This window comes from Lissotriton helveticus, chromosome 4_1, assembly GCF_964261635.1.
Source record: "Lissotriton helveticus chromosome 4_1, aLisHel1.1, whole genome shotgun sequence".
Classification (NCBI taxonomy): Eukaryota; Metazoa; Chordata; class Amphibia; order Caudata; family Salamandridae; genus Lissotriton; species Lissotriton helveticus.
The window spans coordinates 287,805,233-287,819,029 of NC_136063.1; the positions used below are offsets into that span (position 1 = coordinate 287,805,233).

General features: G+C 48.2%; 1 protein-coding gene across 2 annotated transcripts in view; it reads left to right on the forward strand.

The window, feature by feature from the left end:
• Nucleotides 1-13,797, forward strand: part of WASHC5 (WASH complex subunit 5) — a 415,933-nt gene that overhangs the window by 132,032 nt on the left and 270,104 nt on the right. For both annotated transcript variants that reach the window (XM_078686781.1, XM_078686782.1), the window contains one exon: nt 9,609-9,719. In XM_078686781.1, the coding sequence (XP_078542907.1) occupies nt 9,609-9,719 (111 nt within the window). The remainder of the gene's footprint in view (nt 1-9,608; nt 9,720-13,797) is intronic.

Consider the following 13,797-nt stretch of genomic DNA (forward strand, 5'->3'; position numbering starts at 1 on the left):
GGGAGGTAAACAGGCCAGACTGGGCTTATCGACGCTAATGCTGCCCTACCACCAAGGCGGGTTCGAAGTCCCTAACTTCAGCCTCTACTTTGATTGTGCGCAGGCTCACTTCGCGGCCTACTGGCTCCGACCTCCGCCCTTCATGGCACATCTTGCCGTGGAAGATGGGTATATGAGGCCTGCTAAGCCATCGGGATATCTCTACACGGAATCCCGAGCGACCGATCGGGATCCCTCCACCGTCGACTGGACGGTGCAGGCCTGGCGCAGGATTGCGAACCGTGCGAACATTGCCTTTCTTTACTCCCCACTTATGACCATCGCACATGACCCCAGACTGAGTGTCTCCTGCGAGGAACTAGGCCGCAACATGCTTACTAAATTGGCACTTCATACGTGGGGCGATCTGTACGTGCAGGGGAAATTTCGCTCCTCTGCCCACATGTTTGGGGACCAAGGTCCCTCGACCATGGACACGTTCCTCTACGCACGACTGCGGCACAGCGTCAAGGCCAGCACTCCCGAATTCCCGAACGAGCCGGAAATCATGGCGCCCTTACATACACTACTCCAAACTACTGCCCCGAAACATGTCGTCTCCATGTTATATAAATATGCGTACTCGGCCGCAACACCCCCTGCCCTTCGAGCGCGCGCAGAATGGGATGGAGATCTAGATGCCCCACTCACTGATGACCAATGGGAATTGAGCTGCTCCCATACCAACTTAGTGACAAGTAATGCCCGCCTCAGACTACTGCATTTTAAATTTCTGCACCGCCTTTATCACACTCCCGCTAAACTACACCGTTTTGGCTTACGGGAGGACGATAGATGCCTCCGCTGTAACCGCGCAGGTGCCCACTTCATGCATCTAGCGTGGACTTGCTGTTCAGTTGCTTCTTACTGGGTGGAGGTGTTTGAAGCTATGTCGGACATGGTGGAGATCATAATCTCACCATGTCCGAGAATCGCCTTGCTGGGACTCCCTCCTCCCGTGCTCAGGCACAATCGGAAGTTGTTTGCATTGGGGTTCCTCTTAGCGAAACGACAGCTTACCTGCAGGTGGGGTCAAGGCCGCGCTCCCAAGTTTAAGGCCTGGTTAACTTCTATGTCCACCTGGCAGGACCAATTACATAATTATGCAGAACTTTTACCACGCACGTCACGTCCTAAAGATCTTTGGGGCCCGTTTGCAGCATACTTACTCAGACACCAGCCCATAGATGATCCAGAATCGGCCTCACGCGCGATACCCGAACACGTAACAGCCGCTATCGCACTACAAGAATTGTTGGGTACTGGGTCGTGAGACATTGGGTGCCCTGCCCCCCTCCCCCCCTTCTCCAGACACTCACTTCCTCTTTCAAAACCCAGTGCATTGCCTGTACCTTCGCGCCGATGGTTTGCCCTTGTATGACTACCTTACACAACTTAGGATAGCCACACTCTGTTCACTAGCCCTGATCCTAATAGACGTGACTCGCCGATTCCTGTATATCACCCCCCCCGCTCTTCAGCCACTGCCCAACAGCCATCTGACTGATATGTGACACTCCACATCTGCTATCTTCACATACCGGAGCGCAGACCACACCCGAGTCTCCCCCCTCCACCATTTTCATTTCCTCATCCAACGGCATTAGGCACTCACCTACAATATAATGGATACATGCAAGGAATGCGCCACAAAGGCACTCCGCGCTAACTGACACCCTTTACCTCATACAACGTATGGCGAGACTACTGGCGGTTGGGAAGTCTCCACCGATCCCCAAGTTGTTGTTCAAGTTTAAGATTTACTATAAAATGAGACCTCATGGGTTCACTGTTTACTTTCACTATATTACTGGAATAGCGGATACCGAATGTCCTACCAGCTTATGATATGCTTCCACGCGGCCGGCCCGGATGGGTTGTAGGCGACATGCTGTGTTACCTAAGATCTTCTTTGATAGAATACTACTGCTTAGATGCGATACTCTTTGACAGCGCTGCCGGCCTGTTTGTTTCAGGTTGTAGGCACTCAAGCTGTGTAACCCTCCTGTTTTCACAATAAAGGTCTTATAAAAAATAAAAAAAAATAAAAAAGTATAAAATCATAAAAATAGTTCATGAGCTTCTGGAGGCCTATTGGGGTTCTTGAGAGCAGGACAGTATCATCGGCGTAAAGCAACACCGGAATAGGTTGGCCTCCTGCTTGCGGGGCGTCAGCTTGGACATTTTTTAATTCCTGCTCAATTGAATTGATAAAAAGGGAAAAAAGCAACGGGGCCAGGACACAGCCCTGCCTAATACCAGATTTAACCTTAATCTTTCCGGTACATTCCCCTTCTGGTCCGTAGCGGATTTGGGCTGATAGGTTTGAGTAGAGTCTTGCTAAAAAATAAATAATAGCAGGAGGTGCGCCCATATCAAGTAAAGTTGTCCACAACAGGGTGTGATCCACCAGATCAAAGGCGCTAGAAAGGTCCGCAAAACATAAGAACAAAGAGCCCTGTCTTGCCTTAGTATATTTCCCTACTAGGAGATTTAAATTAATGCACTGTTCTATTGTGCCAAGACCCTTTCTAAAACCATGTTGGGAAGGGGCAAGAATATTATTATCTTCGGCCCATTCTTCCAGACGTATCAATAAAACCCTGCTCATAATTTTAAGAGAGGAATCCAGAAGGGAGATAGGGCGGTAGTTCTTAGCCTCTCCTTTATCTCCCTTCTTATAGATTGGTATGATTATAGATTCACTCCACGTTGCCGGGGTGTTATGGTCGACGGTAGCATTAAAAACTTTAGTCAACAGTGGGCTCCACAGTGCCAGATCGTATTTATAAAGATCAATCGGTACCCCATCGGGGCCTGGGGCCTTCCCCCCCTTTGCTGGTGTTAATTGCCATGTCAACTTCATGAAGGGTAATACCCAATGACTGAGGTGGTGGGATGGGATTAATACGAATGTTATCTTGGGTCTCCCTAATTGGGTCAAAAATCCCAGTAAAATGTCCAACCCAACTATCTTCACTTACTTGGGCAGTGAGGACTGGAAATTCTTCCTTCTGGAGAAATGGACTATTGATTGTGCTCCAGAACAGTTTACTATCCCGGAAGGCTGCAGCTTTACTCAGGTCCTCCCAGGCTTGTTCTCTGAGTTCTTGTTTCCTACGCTTCAATTCAGTATTGTAATTAGCCCTCAGAGATTTAACCACTTCCCTATCTCTAGGAAGATTAGATAGGGCCTTCTTGAGGGACCTACATACTCAATTTGCACCCTTAAACCATACTATATTGGCTGTAAATGTAGATTCACAAATGTGAAGAGCACTTCTCAGATATGTCAATGCCTGTTGTTGAATCCACAATACTATTGTGTTTTCTGCGGTCAGAGCGGAGTTTGTAGAAATAAAAATCAATAAATTCTGATCTGTGATTTAAAATTTAGGAGATACACCAGCAAATTCATTTTTGGCTCAAATAGTTTGTTCTTGGTTGTGCAAAACGTTTGTTTTGAATGGCTGTTTGACACCTCCTGAGGTTATTGTCGTGATTTACTAGACATAAAGATATTGAGTCTATTAATTGATGTTGACTGCAACAAAATCATGCTCATCTGTTCTCAGCTTAGTTATGTGATGACAGTTTTAAGACTTGAGGCTGGTGGTAAATTTTGGTAACGTTAAGAAACTACCCTAGAAACAGTCTGCCTCTTCAGTATAGAAGAGGCAGGTTAAAAAGAAGAGGAAGACAATATTGACCACCACCCTGTTTATTTTCATTAATCCAACATGCCGTTTCCATATGCCATAATGCTTGTTTTTTACCTGTCCTTAACATTTCCTGATATGTAACTGGTCTCATTGCTCAAAACCGTTCCTCATATCTGCCTGTTTTTCTTAATATTTTTGTATACATTTTTTTCATTACTATTGTGCCTTAAATAGTCTTAAGAAAATATTGTCTTTTTGGAGTTAATAATCCGATACCTCATACTGTGGGACGATATTTGGGTAAACAATAATATGGCATGCAATATTTGTGATTACAGTAGCTGATAGAGAGTACTAGCCGCAGATTCCTTAACGTAGAATTATCCCCAGGTGTAAGACTGGATCCGGAAAACTTTTTTTCCACAGCATCCCTGCGCGCCGGAGGGACAGCATCACTTGGCTCCGCCCAGGCGCGCCCGCGTATGTGACATCAGCGAGGCCACATAAGTCCCACCCTGGCGCACCTACCTCAGTTTTTTCCTTTTCCGCGTGCACCGCGGATCCGGTTCATGCTTCTGGGCCTGTTTAGACTTTTTTCCTTCGCTATTGCGTGTGTTTGTGGGAACAGTGTGTGGATGCCCTCGGGCTTTAAGACGTGCTCGTTTGTGGACGCCTGATGTCGGCAACGGACCCTCACCTCATTTGCATGTGGTGTTTGGGGTAGGATCACGGCTCCACTGATTGCGAGGCATGCCAACGGTTGAAGCCGAAGTCCCGGCGGGAGTGCCGGATGAAACTTCTCTCGGCTCACATGTCCAGATCGGCTTCGTCGCCTCGCTCAGCTTCTGTGGAATGTTTTCGACGCAGTCATCATCGTCGCCATCCCTCCCTTGTGCCGCAAGAGCGTCGCTCCCCTGTTGGTAAGTGTCGCAGTTTGTCCCCGAGGGCTGGTTTCCGGCCTGTTCTCTCCGCGGGTGATGCGGCCTGCTATCGTCCCCCTATTCCACCATTTCCCGGTGAGGGGGCGTCGAGAGCCCAGATGGAGACATATGCGACGGCTTTGCAGGCCTCGCTGGCTTCTCCTCCTCCTCCTCCTCCCTCCACTCTTGGGACGTCGGCGGATCCCTTGCATGGTGCAGGGCCCTCCGCGGCGTCGCCGGCGCCTCCGGCCCCGGCACCGACTGGCTCGGCTCCAGACTTAGAATATGTGATGCCGTTGGGGTGCGGCCCTTCGGGGGTCCCTTCTTCGGACCACGGCGCCTCTGCTTCACCGCAAACTCCTGCGGGAGTCCATGTGGTGTCGCGGGAGGTCGCCGGGGCTTGGGTCGCATACCCAAGCCCCTCTCGGCCCTCTGGACAGGCAGCGGTTTTGTCTGAGGCAACGCCGCTACAGCGCTGGCTGCTGCTGGCCCTTGCAGCACCACAGGGGCGGCGTACCCCCCTCGTCCCATCATGGGACAAGGCTGGCGGGGGACACCTCGTCCCTCCCCGGGCCCCTCTCGTCTCTCCTCGTAGGCGGCTGCCTCGCAGGAGGTCGAGTTGGCCTTGACGCCGCCATGGGGTTCGGCGGGCCCCTCTCGTCCCCTCGTGGGTCGAAGGCTGGCGGGGGTCTCCTTGTCACTCCCCAGGTGCCTCTCGTCCCTCCACGCAGGCAGCTGCCTCGTCGGAGGTTGAGTCGGCGTCGTTCCGGCGCGTCTCTTGACCACCTCGGCTCCGGCCAGCCCTGGTGTCCTGCTCCGTGTGATGTGGCGGAGACCTGTCCAGAGTCGCCTTTGGTGTTGGACGATGACTACACCCTGCTCCAGGTTGCTGATTCTACGGCACTGGACAGGCGTCAGGTCGTGGACTCGTCTTCGGACGTCCCCTCTTTCCCGGAGGTTGGGTGCCGGATGGTGTCGTCCTCACCTGAGACAGTCGTGCCATGGCTTCTTCGGTTGCCCTTCGACGCCATGCTTGGCTTCGGGACAGTGTGTTCCCGCAAAATGTTCGAGAATGGCTGGTGGATATTCCCTTTGATGGCACTCTTTTGTTCCACGCCCCAGCAGACTCGCCCATTCTTCTTGGCGGGGCTTCGGCCTCCTCCTCCTCCTCCCCCTTCTTCTCCCCCTCAGTGATCTGTGAGTTGATCTGGTTTTTGGGAGCTGTCTCTTTTGTTGGGGCGAGTCACCCCAGTTGTGTGATCTGTGTGATTCATGTGCCTGCGAGTCCTCTTTTGTTGGGACTGTGGCTCTGTTGACTGCTGGCGGGCCCTTCTTTACTGTGTGTGTTTGCTTGGGTTATCTACACCAGGTTGGCCCTGAGATTAGGCCTTCTGTTTTTTCTCTTTGGCTGCTTAATAAGCCTTCTGCCGAGGTTTTACCCGCGGATCTTTCTGTTGTCCTCTGCTGCGGAAGTTTCTTCCTAAGAGGGGTCCCATGTCTTGGGACTTAACAGACCCTATGTGGGGTAGTAGTAGCTGTTATATAGCTTGTTCTGTGCTGGGGAGTTGTGGTTGGCCTCGGGCCTCCGCTCTCCATGGCGTTTATGTACATTGCGGGTGCAATTCCCTTATTGCTGGATTGAACTGCCTTGGTGGTGCGCCGGGGTGTCCTTCTCCGGGGTCGTTGCACTGTTCGCCAGGTCTGCCTTGCTGTCTGCGATCTGGCATCGTGGCTCTGGTTCTGCTTCTTTTTGGCCTGTGTGTGCGGACTCCTATTTGGGGTTTGTCTGGGCCCTTCTTCGCTCTTATGTTTTCTGTCCTGGGACTGAAATGGTTTTTGTGTTCCTCCCTCTTTCAGACACAGCCTGCCTCATCTTCCTAGGTGCCTCGGGATCCTCTTCCTGCTTCCGACTGCTTCTGGCTGTCGGCGTCTTTCTGTCTGCCCTATGGCCTTCCGGCTAGGGTGGGTTCAGTTGCCCTCTTCTTGGGATGTGTTTCCGTTGGGAGAGGCTTGTTCTCTTTTCCCTCGTCTCCTTGGAGCCTCGAGGTTGATCTTCCTCCTCTATCTGCCCCGGCCTTGGTTGGTGGTTCTGTTACCTTGAAGGGGCGTGGGGGTGCTTCGGCCTCCCCTTGCCTTGCCCTTGTTTCCTCTGTTGAGTGTGAATGGGCTTCGATTTGTTCTTCTTTTCTTCTCCTACTCCCCTCTTGGGGTCGGTGGTGTTCTGCTTGTGGGGGTTCCCCTTGCCTGGGGGGATGAGGTTCCTCGCCTTGTCCGTTGGACTGGTCCCCAGTAGGACCCTCTTTTATATCCAGGCTGGTGGGGTCCTTTCGGAGACCCTCCTTCCCCGTGGGCATTGCTAGGGTATCTATTCTATGTTAAGGAATCTGCGGCTAGTAGTCTTCATCAGATGTACGAGTTACTTACCTTCGGTAACGATGTATCTGGTAGAGTCGATTCTAGCAGCAGATTCCTTCACGGCCCGCCCTTCCTCCCCGTTTTGCGAGGACCTTTGGTTTGGTCTTTTGCACTCGCCTCCCGGTGGGTGGCTATGTCTTCTGTGAGTGCATTCTTTCGCTCTTTGACGGGCTGATCCGTCTTGTTGATTGTTCCTTCATCTTCTTTGGTGCATTGGTGGATGGGTTTGAAGGTACTCTTATGCCCCTCTGCTCTGGTTGCTCTGGGATTGGGGGCTTGCCTTCATTCTCTTCCCTCCCCTCCCTTTCCCCTTTTGTTCCGGAGGGTCCTGGCCCCTCGCCTACCCTCAGGGGAGGGGTCCTCTGGCCATGCCTTTGCACCTTGTTCCTGGGGGCTGAGGAGGGGGGGGTCGCCCTCTGTGCTGAGTTTGCTTGGAGGTTTGTGATTCCTTTTTGTCTTGGAACTGGCTCTCCTTTATTGTTTCCTGGTTGGGGTTGTAGTCCTGCTACTTGTTGTCATGACATTTTGCATATGTCTTTGTCTCAAGGGGGGGGGGCTGTCTACATACTGGCAGGGTGGCTGCTCAGGGCTGTGCTCTGTTCTTTCTTCTTTCTCTGCCTTTAGTTACTGTAGTGTTGATACAGCTCCTTATGGTGTGGTTCGTCACCATTCCTTTTTCCAATTGTTTCTGCTTTTCGCACACTGTTCCCATACTCCTACAGTTTAGTCTGATGGCTCCGCGTTGTGGCGGAGAAAAGTTCTCAGAAGAAAACTGACGTATGCGCTCCGGGGTGTGACTTATGTGACCTTGTTGACATCACGTACACGGGCGACGCCTGGGTGGAGCCGCGTGATGCCGTTCCCCCGGCGCGCAGGGATGCTGTGGCAAAAAAGTTTTCCGGATCCAGTCTCACGCTTGGGAATAATTCTACGTTAAGGAACCTGCGGCTAGAATCATCTCCACCAGATACATAGTTACCGAAATTAAGTAACTTGTACATTCTGACAACCGCTAACATCACAATGCTAAAGAACAATAGTGTTTAGTGAGCCTCACTCAGATTACATGAGTTTCTTTTTCTATACTACCCATTGTAAATTTTGCATTAGGAATCCAAGATCGTTTGCTCTGAATTTTCTTATAAAGGGACATCCTGCGGTTCATAGTTTTTTTGTGGTTTGTTTTTAGTTAATAAAGGTAGATGTTCTAGCTAAGGTCTTAAAACCAAATTAATATATTTCTGCCCATAGGCCAATAGATATTATGGGGTCTATTACGAAGTCCGCCCACCATCGCCACGGGAAATGGGACCGCGTGTCATGTGTGCAGCGGTCCCACATGCGCAATTAGGATGCGCCCGCCATACTGGTGGGCGCATCCCCCATTTTTTGCATTGCAGCGGGCGATGCAGTTAGCAGCACCTGCCGCAATGCAAAAAAAGGCATGTGTGCCACGTCGTCCATGCAAGTGCATGGGGGTACCATAGGTACACCCCATGGTTCCCCCCCACTCCTCCCAACATCATGGGGGCCCGCAACGGGCCCCCAACAGAACAATCTGCATGCCTTTCCGTGACGGCAACGCCGCCACGGAAAGGCTGCTTCCCGCTCTTATTGTAATATGGATGGCGGTGTCTAGCAGACACCGCCACCATATTCTAACCTTTTCCGCCCAGTCGACTCATCGACCGGGCGGGAAAGCGGCAGACTGTCTTTCCGTCTGCCGCGGTGCCCTCGCCTGCATAATCAGACGGGGTAAATTGCATGCGGGGGTGGTTATTGTTGGGCGGATCGCCACCGCCATGCGGGTGGTGACGATCCGCACAACATACTAATAGGTCCCTATGTGTTTTGTTTTGCTGTTGTAAACTACTGTAGCATACATATTATTTTCATATTTTAGTAAGGTTTGTAACTGAATATGCTAGTGCAGTCGGAATAGTTTACTTTACCACAAAGTGGTATCATTATATCTGTTATACAGAGTCAGGTAGCAAATCCATAATTCCTATGCAAACCAAGTGAGGTTCAAATATCTGGTATAATGCAGCCAGTTAAGTCCCTGTCCAAGCACAATAAGCTTATAATATCTGGTATACAGGCACCAGGTGACATACCCATAAAATGCATACAATTAAAGTGGAAAGCATCCACATATTTTTTAAGATTGTAGGGTAAAACCTTTGTCTAAATAGAAAAGCATTTTCCAGGTAGAGAAACATAGCGAACAAATGTTCAAAAGCACATTTACACCACGCTAAATGATGTGTTTTGTCCGCCTGCGTCGGTCCATCAACACACTTATGCATGTAAATACATTTTTGTGTTTACAGATAGTGACTTTTGTGAATCGTCCTAAAGTTTTAAGTCTTAGCAAATCGATGCATAGATTTCAGATATTTTCATATTTTTTGTGAGTTGGTCCCTGAATGCCTGATATTTATGGATGTTGATGGTTTAAAAAAAATATTTATATGTAACATCTATCTTCAAGCATTGATGCTGTATTACACCAACCATGTGACAAATTACCAAGTGTGCAGTTTAAAGTAATTTCAAATTTTTATTTCAGCTTGCATCAGCTCTTGACTTGCCATTGCTTCGTATCAATCAGGCAAACAGCACTGACCTTCTAAGTGTATCGCAGTATTACTCTGGGGAGTTAGTGTCCTATGTCCGGAAAGTAAGTGACAATTCTTGTATTGCATACTAATAATAATTTTAAAAAATATTCTTATGTTAAAATCTAAATTAATGCTTTTACTCTGCAATCACATTTCTTAGTTTTGAAGGATAACATAATTGCCAAAAATGACAGATACCATTTACACCTATTTTGCTGTTTTCCACCTTCATTTAGAGTTGGTGAACTGCATGGTTTCCCCTGTAGAGACTCAGCTGGCTCTGCAGGTGGAAGCCTTTGACCTGACTACCTATTGCCCATTATGCCACCAGGTGACAGTTATGGACACCCCACCAATCGCTCATTTCTGCTGCCAGATCTACTACACAAGACATGGCAGACCCACGCAGCAAAAGCTCACATTGGCGCTAGCATGCAGTCTGAGCACTCATTGTGTTTCGCTGCCACTGAGATTTTGTTTTTCAGACACAACCTTCTGCTTTTGGACTTTGTCTCTGAAAAAAAACAAACGCCAAGTGAGGCTTGGCTGCTTACTCGCCATTTATAGTGACAAAAGTGGTGGATGCCCTATAGTCGTAGACCTCCCCTCAGAGCAGTCGGGGATCTTTAAATGTGGGGGCATCCTCTGACCTGGTGGACTAGTGGGCCATCGGTCAGGGTATAAATGACCCTTTGTCTGTTGTCTTTATTGGATGAGTTGTGCTTAGATTTACGTGATCCTGTAGATAGTCCCCACCCAATAATACTGTTAATAATAATAATAATAATACAGAGTTTTGTAGAGCGCGAACAGTTACCTCAACCGGAGGTGTCCCGGCGCTATGTGAGCAATACAAGCGGTACTAAAGAAGCAACAAAGGCTCAGATCGAGTGAGTAAAGAGCCATGTTTTTAATAGCTTCCTAAATCCAGTTTCTGATGTAGCCAACTGAATGGCAGGTGGGAGGGCATTCCACAACTTCGCCGTGCTGGCCTAGAAAGTCCTTCCTCCAAGAAGCGCTTTCCTGACTCGTGGGGCGCGCAACTGGCAATAGGAATTTGAACGCAAAGATCTCGCTTGTACATACCTGGGGTGTCTAGCTTTAAGATAGTTGGGACAGGTTCCGTGGAGCGCTCTAAAAGCCAAGGATAAGGCTTTAAATGTAATTCTGCTTGCCACTGGAAGCCAGTGCAGATCGCGCAAATGCGGAGAGACATGTTGTTTAAAGGCAATGTGTTTCAGCAGTCTCACAGCCGCATTTTGCACTGTCTGCAATTTCTGGATCAAATATTTGGGAAGGCCCAAGTACAGGCCATTTGCGTAATCCAGTTATGAGGTGACCGTTGCATGGATTACCATTTTGCGACATTCAACCGGTAGAAGCATAAGGAACTTACGCAGATTCCTCAGTTTACTTAGACAGCCTGCTACAACCTGCTGGATGTGGGAGAAGAAGGAAAGACTATCATCCCACCTCACCCCCAGGTTTTTGGCCTTTGTACTGGGGACTGGTGCGGGGCCCATCTCAGATGGCCACCACAGGTCAGGGGAGGGGTGATCGCCCTTCCCAAAGAAGATCACCTCCTGCATTCAATTTTAATTTATTAGTGTTCATCCACCTGGCCACATCACGAAGACAACCTTTGAATCTGGGAAAACTAGCCTGTGACACTTCAGAGTAGGGAAACACAAGTTGGGTGTCGTCAGCATAAGAAATTGCCGTGACCCCCCCATTTGGCAATCAAGGTGAAGAGCGGAGCTAAATAAATATTAAAAAGTAACGGACTGAGTGCCGATCCCTGCGGGACCCCGCACCCTAGCCGCTTTGGTTTGGAGCAATAGGGACCCAATGCCACTTTCTGTGAGCGATTAGTCAAATAAGACTTGAACCACCCAAGTGCTTTATCCCGCAGCCCAATATCCCCCAAACGCTGCAGGAGTCTGACATAGTCCACCGTATCAAAAGCGGCCGATAGATCAAGGAGCACCAGCATAGCGGATGCCCCTGAATCTAAAAACCATCTAACTGACTCCGCTACCTCAATCAGGGCGGTCTCGGTACTAAAGCCCGCCCTAAACCCTGATTGTGTTTCATGCAAGATCTTACTCTTCTCTGTAAAACTATTCAGTTGGCGCTGTATCAATTTTTCCATAATTTTTCCTGGAGCAGCCAGTAGAGAAATAGGGCGGAGATTGCTAAGATCCTCCGGGTCCCCGTTGGTTTTTTTTCTTCAAAGGGAGGAGCGTAGCATGCTTCCAGCAGTCCGGAAACACCCCAGATGTAATGGAGGTGTTCCATATATGCAGAAGAGTGGTCACAATTGACTCAGACATCATATTCCAGAGCTTTGGGGGGCAGGGATCATCCGGCGCCCCAGATTTACACCTCTTTATTTCCTGTAGTGCCTCCGTAGAGGAAATCAGATGGAATTGGTCTAGGGTCATGGGAGGTGTGCTGATTTTATCGGTGTCTGCCATTTCAGTGGGAGTAGAATGGGAGAAAGTACCATACACTTTCTTAATTTTATCATCAAAAAAATTGGAAATATCTTCACACAGTGTCTCAGATGGAGTGATTTCTGTTTCAATGCTTCTGCGCTTAAAAAATGACTGCACTATTTTAAAAACTTCTTTACTAGATTGTTCCGCTTGATAAATGGAAGTGTAAAAAAAGATTTTTTTTGCTATTCTTATAGATTTTTGCAGCTTCCGGATGGCTGTTTTATAGCGATCCTTGGCTGATTCACAGTAGTTTGCCCGCCATGCGCGCTCCAGTCTCTTACAAGCAGACTTTTTATAGCATTTGTTTTATACTTTTATCAGAAATTCAATGGAAAGCTGCACGTTGATCCAATTTTGCAAAAATAAAAACGGTACTTCTTGAAATAATTTAAAGGAATTAAATTGAGAATACTTTTCTTGATCTTTGGACAAGCAATATCATTGTATGTGTATGAATGCAACTCTGGGCAACGCAAGCCTAACTTTATCATGCAGCAACATGCAGTATGGTCACTTAAGTGAAATGCTGTGTATGCAAGTGCTGCACAATGTACAGTGTGTTCTATGAATGCTTCAAGTCTTTAAATAAAAAGATAAACAATAATCTTTACATGCAGTTTTGTTTTATTTCAGCATGTCAGATCCATGTGGTGTTTCCATTTTGTCTAAGTGGCATGGACTGACTCCTGCTTCTGAATTCTTCCACCCAGACAGCATAATAACTTGTTTCTTTAACTTATCCCATTTAATGAATAGTCTTTATCACTCCACATTTTCCTAATTCCTAATTCTTTTTATTTTAGACATTCTCATAAACTTTTGTATGTCCTTTTTCTGCAGTACTCTTGATGTCAATGGAATAGACACATTTTCCTAAACCAGGAAAATGTAAACAAACGTAGTCCATTAAGATGGGTAGCTCATCAATGAGTTTACATTTAAATTATATATTTCAGATTCTGCTGGTGCACTCTCACGTTTATTTCACGATTTTAATAAAGGAAGAAATATTGTTAACAATGAAACTCAACTCACTGCATTACATTTTCAGCTTCTGAGGCAGATCACACGTCGCTTTGTGTCAGTGATTGACAATGGTCCCCTTTGTCTTTGTAATTATTAGTACATTCTTTTGCATCTGTAGTAGGCCATGTTGAAAGCAAACACAATGAGATGATGGACGGATGGCTGAAACTTTTCAGACACTCAACCCCAGTCACAGATCTGGGTTGAATCCATCATCATTCTTTAGCTCACTTCGCCACGCCAGTTCAGACCCAGCCATATGCAAATCAGTCTTGACCCTGTGCCTCATGGGAACAGCCCAGACAGAACTGCCAAGCCAGGTCTTCCTTGGACCGGAAACCAGCATTGTGGGACTGGTTTCGGGGTAACACCCCTCATCAGCCAGCCTAGCTTGAATCCAGTGGCAAAGTGAGCAAGGGCCAACTTACGGCGAACAAAGCAAAAACAAGGAGGTGATGGACGAAGCACTGAAACCTTTCAGATACTCACCCCCAGTCATAGATCTGGGTTGAATCCATCATTATTCTTTATCTCAATTCACCACTCCAGTTCAGAGTGAGTCATATGTCAATCAGTCTTGACCCTGTGCCTCATGGGAACAGTCCAGACG